Source organism: Ochotona princeps, chromosome 2, assembly GCF_030435755.1.
Source record: "Ochotona princeps isolate mOchPri1 chromosome 2, mOchPri1.hap1, whole genome shotgun sequence".
NCBI lineage: Eukaryota > Metazoa > Chordata > Mammalia > Lagomorpha > Ochotonidae > Ochotona > Ochotona princeps.
The window spans coordinates 12176568-12190432 of record NC_080833.1 but is presented as its reverse complement, the minus strand read 5'-3'; the positions used below and the strand labels follow the sequence as shown (position 1 = coordinate 12190432).

The 13865-nt window shown below is 53.7% G+C and overlaps 1 protein-coding gene across 1 annotated transcript; it reads left to right on the top strand.

The window, feature by feature from the left end:
• Positions 1–1151: 1151 nt before the first annotated feature.
• Positions 1152–6979, top strand: LOC101517837 (aflatoxin B1 aldehyde reductase member 3). Its single transcript, XM_058675966.1, has 7 exons — positions 1152–1459; positions 3120–3307; positions 3494–3598; positions 4213–4309; positions 4515–4614; positions 5105–5234; positions 6743–6979. Exons 1-7 carry the CDS (start codon positions 1243–1245, stop codon positions 6902–6904), a joined length of 999 nt encoding a protein of 332 aa, XP_058531949.1. The 5' UTR covers positions 1152–1242; the 3' UTR covers positions 6905–6979.
• Positions 6980–13865: the final 6886 nt, after the last annotated feature.

Sequence of the window (13865 nt, the reverse complement as noted above, 5' to 3'; positions counted from 1 at the left end):
TAACTCTGAGGACATTTGCCCCCATGAGGCTCCCAGAAACCACATCAGGGGACCATCTCTGTCCTGGGCACTGATGTGATCTGGCAGCAAGGAGCAGCACAACATCTCCCCTTCTTCCTGCCCCTGTCACAGGAGAGAGGGTGGGGTCATTCCCTCTCCCACCTTCTCCCCAGTAAATCACTTCTCATCACACCCGGAGAAGTGCATGGGTCTGCAATACATTCACTTATGCAAAAAAAAGTAACTAATGCATATATTATATATCATAATATATGTGTGTGTGTATATGTGTGTGTGTGCATGGAAACAGCCCCAGTGTTAATCAACTGAACAATGGATAAACCATGTGGGGCACGTGCACTTTTAACACAACACTCCCCAGCCTCAACAGGAATAAGGCTGCCACGCCTGTGGAATCCCAGGCAGGAGTCCTGGCTCCTGGCCTTGGTTGATGCCATTTGGGGAGTGAACCAGCACAAGGGATCTCCCTGTCTCTCTTTGTGGCCATATTTCTCTGTGGCTCAGCCATGTAAACAAGGGAACACATGCTTAAGAACAGAAGAAAGTATTGTATCTTGGGTATAGAACACTAGCTTCACACTTCTTTCTCGCGACAGGTGAGGCTGTCCTCCACGGGGACAGGAGTCACAGCCTGAGCCTCATAGTGACCACACTGCGCTCAGATGCCCTCCAGGAGGGAACCAGGACCTGGTGGAGTTCAGGCATGCAGAAATGAAAGCAAATGGGCCTGGGACACCCAGCTCATTTTCCTGCCACCGCGGCCAAAACCTGGGTCATCGATGGAAAGCCGAACACAGAGAAGTGAAGACAGTATCAGAACTGTTGGTGTCCACGTGGCTTCTCCCAGCACCCACTTCGGTCCTACACTGCTGTTCTCTCTGCCCTGGTTCCCTGACCTGCCCTTTTGCCAAGTCTTTCCAAAGTCCTTGTCTCCAAGCCACGCCCCTGGGTCTCGCCCACAGCTCCCTGTGTCCTGCCTGAACCCCCTTCAGCACGCCCCACTACTCCGCCACGCCCCTGTCTCCATCCATTCACCAGGACCGACCCGCCCCCGTCCCCGCCCAAATCGCCATCCCCCCACCAATGCCTGACTTCCTGCTGGGTGCGCCCTGACGAGCCTTAAAAAGGACCAGTGGCTTTCACTTTGAGTCCTTCCTGCAAAAGCTGCCATCCTAACCCTCTTTCTCGGAGTCCTCGGTCGCTGCCCCTGCCGCCGCCACCATGTCTTGTCCCATGCCACAACGCCGGGGCGTCTCCACGATCCTGGGCGCCATGGAATTTGGGCGCCGCATGGACCAAGCAGCAAGCGTGGCAACGGTGCGCGCCTTCCTGGGTCAGGGCTACAACGAGATCGACACAGCCTTCTACTACGCCGAAGGCCAGTCGGAGACCATCCTGGGTGGCATGGGTCTCGGGCTGGGCCGCAGCGACTGCAAAGGTAACTGTGGCCCCTGAAGTTGCCTGCGCCGTGCACTGCTGACCCTGAACCATAGGACCGGCCCAGCCCTGCACCTGCCACTTGCTGCACTGACCATCCAGGGCCACTCGGCAGCTCTGGGAGCCCAGAGCCCGCAGGGAAGCATTGCCCTGGGCACCTGGATGGCGCCTTGTCCTGCCTCCCTTTCCTTCCCTCCGGAGAGTTTGCTCAGAACCCACCTCTCTGGTCTAGCCAGCAATCCCCAAGCCAAGCCCAACTCTGGGCACTAAACACCCAGACCCTGGCACAGTGGCAGCCTCCTCTAACACAGCAGGTGCCCTGAGGCCCAGGCCTGCTGGACCCCAACCTTCACACCTGGCTAAGCTTGGCACAACTTCCAACACACTTGGAACAAACTACAGTTCTACTTCCTCCCGGGCCCAGGCCGTCCCCTCAGCCGGACCTGACTTTGCTCCCAGTGCCCTGTTGAGTTGGAAGTGCTATGAACACCCAGGAGCCATGGCCACTGCACAGCATGGAGGGAGGGAGCAGCCTTTGGTGCCTCTCATTAGACTTTCTGTCTGAGACTACAGGATGCAAACCCCTCCTCCAGCTCAGCACTGAGCATGCCCAGCAGGGATCCCTTCCCAGGGAGGACAGAGGAAGGCTGGTCAGAGAGAGAGCACTGTCCTCCCAGGAAGAAGGTGGCCTCAGGGGTGCGAGAGAAGAGAAGCTGCAGGAAGGGCAGGTAGGAGGAACATGGTCAAGACTGGCATGGCTGGAAGAGCCGTCGGTCATGTAGGAGGAACATGGTAGGGTGGAAATGCCCTCAGGGATCACACATCCTGGAGTGGCTTTAGCCCGGCCCGACAGGTGCAGTGAGAACTCAGCAGTGTCAGCAATGTCAGTGTTGTGTGTTGGCCCCTTAGCCTCCTTCCCTGGGGAGGCATGGCCGGCTGGAGTCTCACCCCTGATCCCACTGCTCTGAGGCACCTGCATCTCAGGGAACCTCCCTCTACACACCCTGGCTACCTCCCAGGACAACTCACATCGGGTCCCTATTGTTGCTGCTGATTGTCCTGATCCTGAAATTGCTGGTGTCCTGATGAAATCCTTCTGCTCCCTCATTGAGGCTGGGTCACTGGGTCACAGTCCTCTTGGTTAGATCCAGGAAGGGTGGAGGAGGATGGAGGAATGGAAATGTCCCCAGTGAGTGTCACCAAACCTCATTTCTCCCAGGTCAGAAGGTCCCCATGCCCAGTGCTTCTGCCCCAGTTATCTGCCTGGCACATTGGCTCTGCAGCGAGCTTCCTTCACATCCCGGGCAGCAGCCTCTGTCTTCCCTGTGGACTCTGGCAGTCAGACTCCAAGGAAGCTCCTGAGCTGCTGTGTGGCCTTGTCCCCTGTGCCCTGGGCTCCCTTAGTGACTTGTACCCTGCCCTGCTCCCTAAACTCTCAGCAGGTGCTCATCCCTCAGCACCTTGTGACAGGTGCAGCCAGTTCCCTGGCCATGGTGCAGGTGGGAGGACTGAGGCTCAGAGAGGCCTGGACACCTTCTCAAGGACCCAGAGCTGTGAGGGCAGAGCTGGGAAGGGCTGTGAGTTGTGTTTCTCCACTGTTGCACTGGATCTAGGACAGTGTGTGACGGTTTACTCTGACCCCCATGTCTGTTACCTCCTAGTGAAAATTGCCACCAAGGCCCTCCCATTGGACGGGCTGACACTGAAGCCTGAGAGTGTGCGGAACCAGCTGGAGACTTCACTGAAGCGGCTGCAGTGTCCTCGTGTGGACATCTTCTACCTACACATGCCTGACCACAACACCCCCATAGAAGAGACGCTGCGTGCCTGCCATGAGCTGCACCAGGAGGTGAGGGCCACCTAGCCCCTCTCTCTCGTCAGACGTGTCCTCTGCCTCCTCCCATTCCAAACCAGCAGGCGATGTACCACGGCAATATGATGCGGACTGGGGCACACTGCACTACCCCATTATCGCACTCAGACCCCTGCTGGCTTCCTGTTCTACACTAGTGCTGAGCACAGCCTCTCCCCACAGGGCAAGTTTGTGGAGCTGGGCCTTTCCAACTACTCCTCCTGGGAGGTGGCTGAGATCTGCACCCTGTGCAAGAAGAATGGCTGGATCCAGCCCACTGTGTACCAGGTGAGGGCCAGCGCTCCACAGTTCTGCTTAACCTGGATCCTCATCCCCACGGAGGAACCCTGGCATTGTGTGCTGTTTCAGACCCTCTGAGTGGCTACTGGGTGAGGTCTGGGAGACATCCCAGCTCCTCAGCCTGACCCTGGCAGCTCCTCCCTTGTATTGCTGGCTGTGCACTGGCTCCTCCCTCCTGCCTGGCTTTGCCTGTCAGCCTGGGGCAGTGCTGAGTCCCTGGGAGAAGTGTTTAGGGCTCCCCCAGGTGGCTGTTCCCCAGGAAGCCTTTCCCTGTGGTTCCCAGGAGCCCCAGTGCACAGGCTCTCCCTCACCTCCTCCTTCCCCAGGGAGCCAGGATGTGTGCCCCTTGGGGTTCGTGCTGGACATTGGGCACAGCTCCTTGGGGCACACTGATAGCCTCTTTTCTCATTGACAGTTACTTTTTTTTTCCACTTAGTGCTAAATATTTGGAGGTGAAGGGCCTTGTCCCTCTGACTCTGTCCTTCTGGTGATCTCATTGTGACACCCTGCTTTAGGAGTGCCCATCACTGTGACACAGACGCAATTTTCTTCAGAGAATATTACTTTGAGGACTCCCTTGTAGCTCGTGTCTGTCCCCACAGGGCATGTACAATGCTGTCACCCGGATGGTGGAGAAGGAGCTGTTCCCCTGTCTCAGGCACTTTGGATTGAGGTTCTACGCCTTCAACCCACTGGCTGGTACGTGGTAACCTGGGCACAGGTCCAGTGAGCAGGAGGGCAGCCCTGGCGTGGTCTCTGCTTCTGCTTCCTGAGCAGATCCCTGCCTCGAACTGGGAAGATGGAGGGACTGCAAAGGGGTGGGACGGCTCCTTTTCTCCCCCTTGGGGTCTCTCCACCTGGAAGCGTGTCCTATACAAGGGTTCCAATGGTGGGCCTCTTTCAGGAGGGCTGCTGACCGGCAGGTACAAGTACGAGGAGAAGAATGACACCAAGCCTGCGTGCCGCTTCTTTGGGGATAAATGGTCTCAGCTGTACAAGGATCGGTGAGCTGTGCTGTCCGTGATTTCACTGGGCTGTCGAGTTGTCTACCAAACTTGGGTTCTCTTCCTGCCTGCACCTGCCTCTGTGGATGACTGTAGCAACTGCAATGCCTTCAGTGGTTCCTTCTGTGTGTGTGTGTGTGTGTGTGGTTCCTGTGAGGAATGGGCATCCCAGGACCACATGGCCTTCCAAGTACTTGCTTGGTCCTGAGCAGTCACCTGCTGGGCAGGAAGAGAACTGAACTAGAGGCTCAGGAGGCCTGGGCTCTGCCCTGTCTCAGCTCCTTTCGCTGCACTCGGTCACATGAGGGCAAGTGCCTGTCTCTCAGGACCAAAGATGTCATTGGGGTTTCAGGGGAGGGAGTCAGCAGCCTGGGGAGGCTCCTCCATGCAGCAGGTGTGGAGTAGATTGGATGTCTGGTTGGGTCTTTGGATGCTGCTTTAAGTGTCATCCTCATGTGTGTCCCTCTGTTCCTGTTCCTCACCCACCCAGCTACTGGACAGAGGAACACTTCAAGGGTATTGAGCTGGTCCAGAAGGCCCTGCAGGCTGCGTATGGCGCCAATGCCCCCAGCTTGACCTCAGCCACCCTACGCTGGATGTACCACCACTCCCAGCTGAAGGTAACCCCGCTGTCCCACATGTGCAACTTCTGCTCTGTATTTTAGGGCCCAGAGTTTGTCTTCTCTTCTTACAAAATTTTTTGGCACCCAAATCTTGTGTGTCTTTTTGTGATATTTTTGTTCTCATACAATTCTGAGTTCTGGATGAAGGGTTCATGAACATCAAGTTGACCGTAACTTGGGACTTGGGCACCTGCTCTCCCAGTATTGTTGATGAGGAAATGGAAACACACATGGATGTCATGTGGGTTGCAATGATAACACAACTGTAAACACCAACCCCCGAAGGCTCCCTCCTGTGCTGGGAGCTGGACTTTCTCTCCCACTGTCACCAGTCTTCCTGGTGAGCCTTTCACAACCTCATTGGCTTGGACACCTGCACAGGCCACCAGCGAGGATCCTCCCAATGTAGGTGCTGAAATGAGCACTCAGGTTTGCTGTTACGCTGCCCACTTCAGAGAACCTGGTTAGGGTAGTGCAGAGCCTGGGAGGCAGGGCTGAGGGCTGAGGGCACTGGATCCCTGCCCCCCGCATGGGAGACCTGCGCTGTGTTGCTGCCTCCTGACTCAAGCTCAGACCCTGCATGGACTGTCATGGTCATTTAAGAATGAACCTCAAGACAGGAGCCCTCTCCATCTGCGGTTCTCTCTCTTAGTTCCTCAACGAATAAGAACTAGAAAAACGAATGTGAAAATTGGAATCACAAGGAAAGTCTGTCAGATACAGAAAAGTTTTGGAATCCATGTATATGACAAGTCTACCAGAACTTTATCAAGAATATGTACTATAAAAAAACTCCATGGATTTAAAAAAAAACTGTTTAAAAGACTGACTTGTTAGTCTGAGAGGCAGAATAAGAAAGAGAGAGAGAGAGAGAGAGTGGGAGAATCTTCCATCTGCTGGTTCACCCCTAAAAGGTCTGGGCCGGTCCTCCACCAGGTACCAGGAGCTTCCTGCAGGTCTCTCCTGAGGATGGCTGAGTAGCAAACACTGGGGACATCTGCTGCGGTATTCCAGGCCATTACTAGAGAGCTGATCAGAGCAGAGCAGCCTGGATACAAGCCAGTGCTAACATGGGAGTTGACATTGTAGGCAGTGGGTTAACTTGCTACACCACAAGGATGATCCCAGATTCAAAATTTGAGCAGGCTAAGGATTTTATCTTCCAATTCTATTTTTCACGAACCTGTTAAAACAGCCTTACAAATAAATGAGCTCGGCAATTGCAAGCAGAGTGCCTTGCATGGTTTTTCTTTACTCCCTTGACCACACTGAGAGTGGAGGACACGCAGGCTCAGAGAGGGTAGCTAGCTAAGCCATGTTTGCTCAGCTGCTGGGGGACAGGACTGGGCTCTCCATGGAGGTTTGTTTGGGTGAGCAGGTGGCTCCAGGGACAAGGACACAGGCAGGCAGTGACAAAGCCACAGCTCCCCAGGCCCCTCCTGGGCAGGCAGCAGGGCTGGGCAGTGAGTGTGACTGTGTGAGCTGATGTGTGCTGTTCCCTGCAGGATGCCCACGGGGATGCAGTCATCCTGGGCTTGTCCAGCCTGCAGCAGCTGGAGACGAACCTGGCAGCCGTGAAGGAGGGGCCCCTGAAGTCAGAAGTCGTGGAGGCCTTTGACCAAGCCTGGAACCTGGTTGCTCATAAATGTGTCAACTATTTCCGCTAAGTTCTGGGTGGCACATGTGTTCTGGCCTTTGTGTCACACCCCACACCCCTCTGCCTTCCGCTGACCAGGTGTGATCTCCGCAGACTGTCTGTTTCCTGCCTGCTCCTCTGGACTCCCCTGCCTTGTGCCTTACAGTGTGGGATGCTGAGGCCGAGCCCCGCACACAGCAGGGCCTGTGGAATAAAGGTGCCCTGCCCTGGCTGCAGCTGGGCTCGGGTGAACCCACCAATGTGTCTGCTGTGCTGCTTGCAGCTTGTTCTCTGCCTGCCCTGGCTGCTGAGAGCGGGGCTGAGCAGAGCCTGGGTCTTCAAGGGCACATGTTGGGGAAGGTGTCACCAGGGTCTCCCCAGTCCTCATCCCAGTTCCTGCCTGACCTCCCAGCAGCTGAGAGGCACTCAGCCTCCTCACAGTGAGAAGGGGCCACCCCCTTACAATGGGTCAGTTCTCCCTCTCCCAGCGCTCAGCAGTGGGACCTTTGGGGCAGGTCATGCCATGAGCACCACCAGCAGCAGCAGCTGTAAGTACCATCAGGAGGTCAGCCCCTTCGTCCTGTCCCCATCTCACTGGTGGCTTTACTCTCTGCCATTGCCCTGGCCTGCTGCTCTTGGCTGCGGAGCACATGCAGTCAGGTCCCCACTGCCCTCAGCTGGTGCTGCAAGGCTGTCCAGCAGAGTCCTGGGCCTGAGGTTGCTGTTGATCCGTCTCCCTGTAGCCAGTCTCTGCAGGCCTGGGTGGGGCTGGGGTTTAGTAGGCATGTTGAGAGACTGCTACCCACACGTGGTACCATCTTTTATAGTGATGCAGGTGAGCACTTGGAAATTCATCTCCAATCAATTAAAACACCTTTTGAAGTTCTGGTGCTGTGGCTCAGTAAATGAATCCCCTCTCCAGTGTGCCATTAACCCATATGGCTGCTGGTTCATGTCCTAGATCCTTCCCTTATGCTCCCTGCTCATGGTTGGGCAATCAGGAAAGGGTATCCACATGCTTGGGCTCCTAAACCCATGTGGGAGACTCAGAAGATCCTGACTTCAGAGCAGCCTAGCTCCGACCATGCAGCCATTAGGGGAATTAATCACTGGATGGAAGATCTCTCTCAAGCTCAGCATGATGGCTTGGTGGCTAAATCCATTTTGTCTTGCAAGTTGTGGGATCTCATACGGCCCCCGGTGGATCCACTTCCTATCCAGCTCCCCACTTGTGAAGCTGGGAAAGCAGTCAAGGACAGCTCAAAGCCTTGCAACCCTGCACCCACGTGGGAGACCCAGAAGATGCTCCTGACTCCTGGCTTCAGACTGGCTCAACTCCAGCCCTTGTGGTCACTTGGGGAGTGAACCAGCAGATAGAAGATCTTTCTTTCTGTATCTCCTTCTCTCTGTGTATCTGCCTTTCCAATAAAAATAAATAATTCTTTTAAAAAAGATTTCCCCCTATCTTTTTCTATCCATCTCTCTCCTTAAGTCTTTCTTTCAAATAAATAAATGAATCCTTTTTAAAAATTGTTTGTTTGATGATGTTTACGTAGTTGAGAAGGATGCATGCCCATGTGGGCCATTGACCAGGATGGAAGGGTGAAGATTAGGGGAAGCAGATGAGACTATTGCTTCCAAATCTTCCATTTGTTCTTCCTATATCTAGGGGAAGGAGGGGAGAGAAGAAGCAGCTGCACACAGCCTTCTAACTGCCTTGTGTACAGGGATGGGGAATGGCCACCCGGTGTCAGTCCAGGGTTCCTGACTTGGGGCATACTCCAACTCAAGTATGCTCTAGTGTTCTGAAATGCTGTTGATCCCACTGCTTCATGGATGAGGAAATGCTTCCGAGATCCATTGGCTGACATAGTCCACCTGAGAGTCTCCATGCGCTCAGATATTTGCTGTCAACACTTGGTTGTGGTCGTTGGCCATTTGTACTGCCCTCCTTCCTCTGCATTGGTACCAGATGTGCTCTGCAGGCCCCGATGGACTGCCATATCCTCCATGCTCATCTAGGTATGCTGTCCACTGCTCCATCTAAGCCACTGAGGAGACTGAGTTCTGACACATGCACTTCACGGTCAGACCACAGATCCTGTGAGTCTCCCCATGGTTGGAGTTCTGAGTGCAGCAGTTCAGTTGGGGGGGATCCCCAAAGAAACCTCATCTGAGGTGATCGCAGACCTGACTCTCGTGTGAGCTTGCCAGTACGGTGTCTGGCTCAGCCCACCATCTCTATCAGGCCATGCACACATTGACAGCTGCAGTTGTTGGGTTAGTTTTGTCTTCAGTCCCATCTCTTACATAAAACAACCGGATGCTGTGGCCCAACCTAAGTTTCCCACCACACACTGACCCTCATGTGCACCAGCAGGAGCTGCAGCCTAGTCAGAGTGACCCCCCAATAAGCTTCATCTGGCCCACCCCCAACCCTGGTGCCTGTGCTTGTTTATTTGTAGCAGACTGGTCTAGTCTGTCTCGCAACTCATTCAGCTCTCATATGTGGCAATGGGCGTTGAGACCTAGTTCAACATAAATGGCCCCACTATTCAGCTCATACTCATGCTAGTGGGTGCCGCTGCCTGTCCAGCCAGGCCCACCCCCAGCCCTGGTTCTCATGCTCACCAGTGAGTGTTGCAATCCATCAGAGTAACACGGAGTTTCCATTCTGAACCCACTCCCAGTCCCAGATCATGCACTCCTGGTGGTTCTGCAGATTAGCTTGACAGGATTTGCCCCCAGTCCCAGCATTTGCCAGTTGATGCTGCAGCAATGCCCAACCAGATTCCCCTTATTGTGGCTGCAACAATGAGTACAGTTGGTTAGCCCAGCCTGGCTCTCTCCCTAACCCAATTCACATGCAGAATAATGGTTGCTGTATCCCTGCCTAGCCTGGTCTGCCCCTGGTCCCAGTTCTCAAACTACTTGAGTAGAACCAGTGGCATGACAGAGGAACCTTCCACAGCCCATGTACTGGGCTCACACCCCCCACCACCCCTGGGTCTCACATGTCCTGGTGGGTGCTGCAGCCTAGTCTGGCGTGGTCAGCCTCACCTCAGCATTTGCTGGCAGGTACTGTAGCCTGACCCGGACCAGTCTGCCCCTACTTCCATGTTGGTGGATACTATAGACTAGCCCAGTCCAGTCATCCCCCAGCCCCAGTAATGATGTGAACTGTCTGGTATTGCGGCCCAACCTGGCCTGTCCCGCACCTCGTCCTCATCTCAGATCTGCCAGTGGATGCTATCAACTGGCCCAGCCTAGCCTGTCCCAAGACCTGACCCACACGTATGCCAATAGATACTGTAACCTGGCATGGTCTCTGCTGATCCCAGCCTTAGTTCTTGCACTCACCTTCAGGGACTCCATCCTGACAAAGGAATTCCCCAAGCTCCTCTATCAGATCATCTCTGAGTGGCAGATCTTGCACACACCTGTGATTCCTTGGCCCAGGCTGACTTAGTCCACTTCCTGTCCTTGTAGGAACAGTAGCCCTCCCAACTGTACCACACCCATTCCAGCTATTACAGTTGCATGCTATAGCTCAGCCATGCCTGGTCTACCCCAAAACACAGTTCTCACGTGGTTCAGTGGGAGCTGAAACCTAGCACAGCCCATTCAACACCCACCCTGGCTCTCACAAGCAGCAGTGGGTGCTGAGTCTAGCCCAGTCTGGCACACTCCAGACCTAGTCCACACCCATCCCAAGAGATACTGCAGTCCTTTCTAGTCCAGATCACCACCCCCCTTCTGGCTCTTGCATTCACCAGTGAGAACCCCAACACAGCTGGAGCATCCCCTTTGCTCCGCCAACAGCCTCATGTAAACTGGTAGACGTGATAGCCTAGCCCAACATGAGCTGCACTCCAACATGGCTCCTGTGCATAACAGTGTGCTAAGGTTTGACCCAGCCTTAGCCAGTCGGCACCCATCAAGAACCATCCCACACACTTTATGATGGGTGGGACTGCTTTACCCAGCAATACCCAGGCCTGAATCACATGCTCACCAGCAGGACCTAATGTCCCACCAGGGGAGTTTCCAAGTTCCCCCACCAGGCCAAAACCCAGACTCAGATCTCTTATATTCCGTTTGGAGCTGGGCCCTAATCCAACATAGCCTTCCTCCTCTGTTCTGACCTTTATATACACTGCTGGATGTTGAAACTAGCCCACAACACACCCAATTCTTGGTTGTGCCTGCCAGTATTACTGCCTGGACCAGACTATCCTGTTCCTAACCTCAGTACCCATGAGAGTCAGAGGGTTCCATGGTCATGCCTAGCTCAGTCCTTCACTACCCTCAGCTCTTGTGCAAACCAGAAGAAATTGCAGTTTTGCATGGGTGAGTCTGCATAGCTCCCACAGAATCTGTCCCTACACCTGGTTCTCTCACACGCTGGTTTATAGCATATCCCAGCATGACATTATCCATCCAATGCTATGACACTCACTGGTATTGTAATCTAGCCCTGCCAAGTAGGCCCCCAGCCCTACTTCATGTGTGCCAGTGGGTGGTGCCAGCAGTGTTCCATGCTAACTAGTCCAGCTCAGGTTTTCCACTTGAGCAGGTGCATCAGTCCTACCCAGAAAGGTCCTCCAGCATTCTCCCTCCAAACTGCTAGGTCTCAGTCTCGTCTCTCACCTACAGGTACAATGGCCTGTTGATGGAAATCCTCCAGAAGTCATTCCTCACCTGCAGCCTACTCCCTCAGTGGTCCTCGCTCCCACTCATCTGCTTACCTCCTTCCCTGAGGAATCCACAGTCATTGTACCTGGGAGCGCATGGGTTCCTCTGCATGATCTTCTTAAGCCCAGTCTTCCAATTGGGCGGTCTGGAGCTCTGCCCACCAGCTAGGATCCCAAGCTCCTGGCATATGCTCTGGCCTGGAAATTTGCCACTCCACCCACCCAAGATCCAAGTCCTTTTGGAGTTCTGCAAGCCCGATCCACCAGCACACCAGGACAGCACGCTAACCTACGGCTCTCCCCTCCCCTCTCCTAACCCCACCTGGGTCCAGCATTTGGGGAAATCCCCAGGTTTGCTTCACCTGCCCGGGGGTGAGCTCCCAGGTCTGCACACACCACCACCAGTGCCATCCCCTACACCCCCTGCAAGCCTGCCACCCAGGCACAGGCTGAGGGACAAATAAAGGAGTCTTAAAAAGACAAAGCAGACTGGATCTCAGAGGCATCTACTGTGGTCTGTAGGAGAAGACATCCTGCTGGTAAAATCAAAAGCTGTGTCCTGCTGTGGCCAGCACTAGGGTTGGGAGTGGGTCTGACATGGAATGAGACAAGAGAGAGAAGAAACTTTTGTAGCAGTCCGGCCAGAGAATTCCTCTCTCTGTGACAGTGGATCACCTCATGCCCGTCCTGGGGGCTGTTATTCATTTGTGGGCCATGTCTGATGCTGATTTGATTTGCTTGTGGTCTCTTGTTTTCTGACTCATCACCATCGCAGCCGGCAGGGCCTCAGGTGGATCATCACATGGCCAGAGGGAGGAAGTGAGCAGAGTACCTGGCCAACTCCCTAAAGAATGTGTGCTTCCTGGGGCTCCGGCCTTGCCAGCCTCAGACCTTGCCCACTTAGTATGATCTCAGCTTTCATTCTCAGACATCTGACAAGTTCATCGCTCGCTCGCTCTCTCTGGCTGTTGTTGTCTCTACTTAATGAGCCCAGGCATGTCAACCTGCTGTCTTCAGCACAACACCTGATTCTGGGAACACTGGCTCTTGGCTTCCCAGTACCTTGGATGCAGGATGCCTTAGTTGAGTCTGTTGTCAAACACTCGCTATCTGCCTCTGGCAGTCTGCATCCTCTGTCTCCATTGGTAACAAACCGATGTGTCTCAAGGGCAGTGGGGTACCACGGCTGCTGCCCAGTGATCGCTCCACAGTTGAGTGGCTGCATAAGATGAAGTTGACTAGCTTGACTCACAGATCGATGCAAGCATTATCTAAATCCAGACCTACATTTCTGTTACCAAAACTATGCAACTGGCTGGCCCTAAAACTCACTCAGAAACTCCTTAGACTATTTTGCAATTGCCAAAATGATACTGAATGAACCAAGTGGGAAGATTAAACTCGTTTTTCATAATTTTGAGACTTACTGCAAAGCTAAAGCAGTAGAGACAGTATGGAATGCCTGTGGGATAGACACAAGTCAGAGAACTGGAGCTGTGAGTTCTGAACTGCTCCTTCCCAGATACTGCGAGTGGGTTTTAGGGAAGTGTCAAGTCCATACAGGGAGGGGAAAGAATCCTTTTCACCAAGCAGTCATGGGATGACCAGATATCCTCAGGCTGATGTCTGAAGTTGGACCCCTTGCTCACACCATTCTCCCAGATGAAGTAGAGGTGAATTAAACCCAAGTGTAAAGGCTAAAAACCATTAGCAGAAAACAGGAATAAATCTTCACAACCTTGGGATAGGTAGTGATTTCTTTTTTAAAAGATTTTATTTCTTTTTTGTTGGAAAGGCAGATTTACACAGAGAGGGAGAGGCACAGAGAAAAATCTTCCATTTGCTCGTTCATCCCCAAGTGGCTACAAAATCAGAGCTGAGCCAATCTGAAGCCAGGGGCGTCTTGAAGGTCTCCCAAACAGGTGCAGGATCCCGAGGCTTTGGGCCATCCTGTTGTGCTTTCCCAGGTCACAAGCAGAGAGCTGGATGGAAAGTGGAGCAGCTGGGATACAAACAGGTGCCCATATGGAATCCTGGTAGGTGCAAGGCAAGGACTAGGACTAGACACTAGGTTACCAAGCTGGGCCCTAGACGGTGGTTTCTTAGATAAGACACCAGAAGCCCAAGTAAATAATAAAAATTAGATCCATGGGACCCTAAGCAGATGTTTCAGCTGCAAAATCTGTCATTAGCAGTTAATGGAGTGAGAGGAACTGGGCTGAATCTGCATATGTCATCAACCCTTTCAAGAGAACACAATGACACACCTCAGTGTGAGATAAGACCCACTTTCACAAT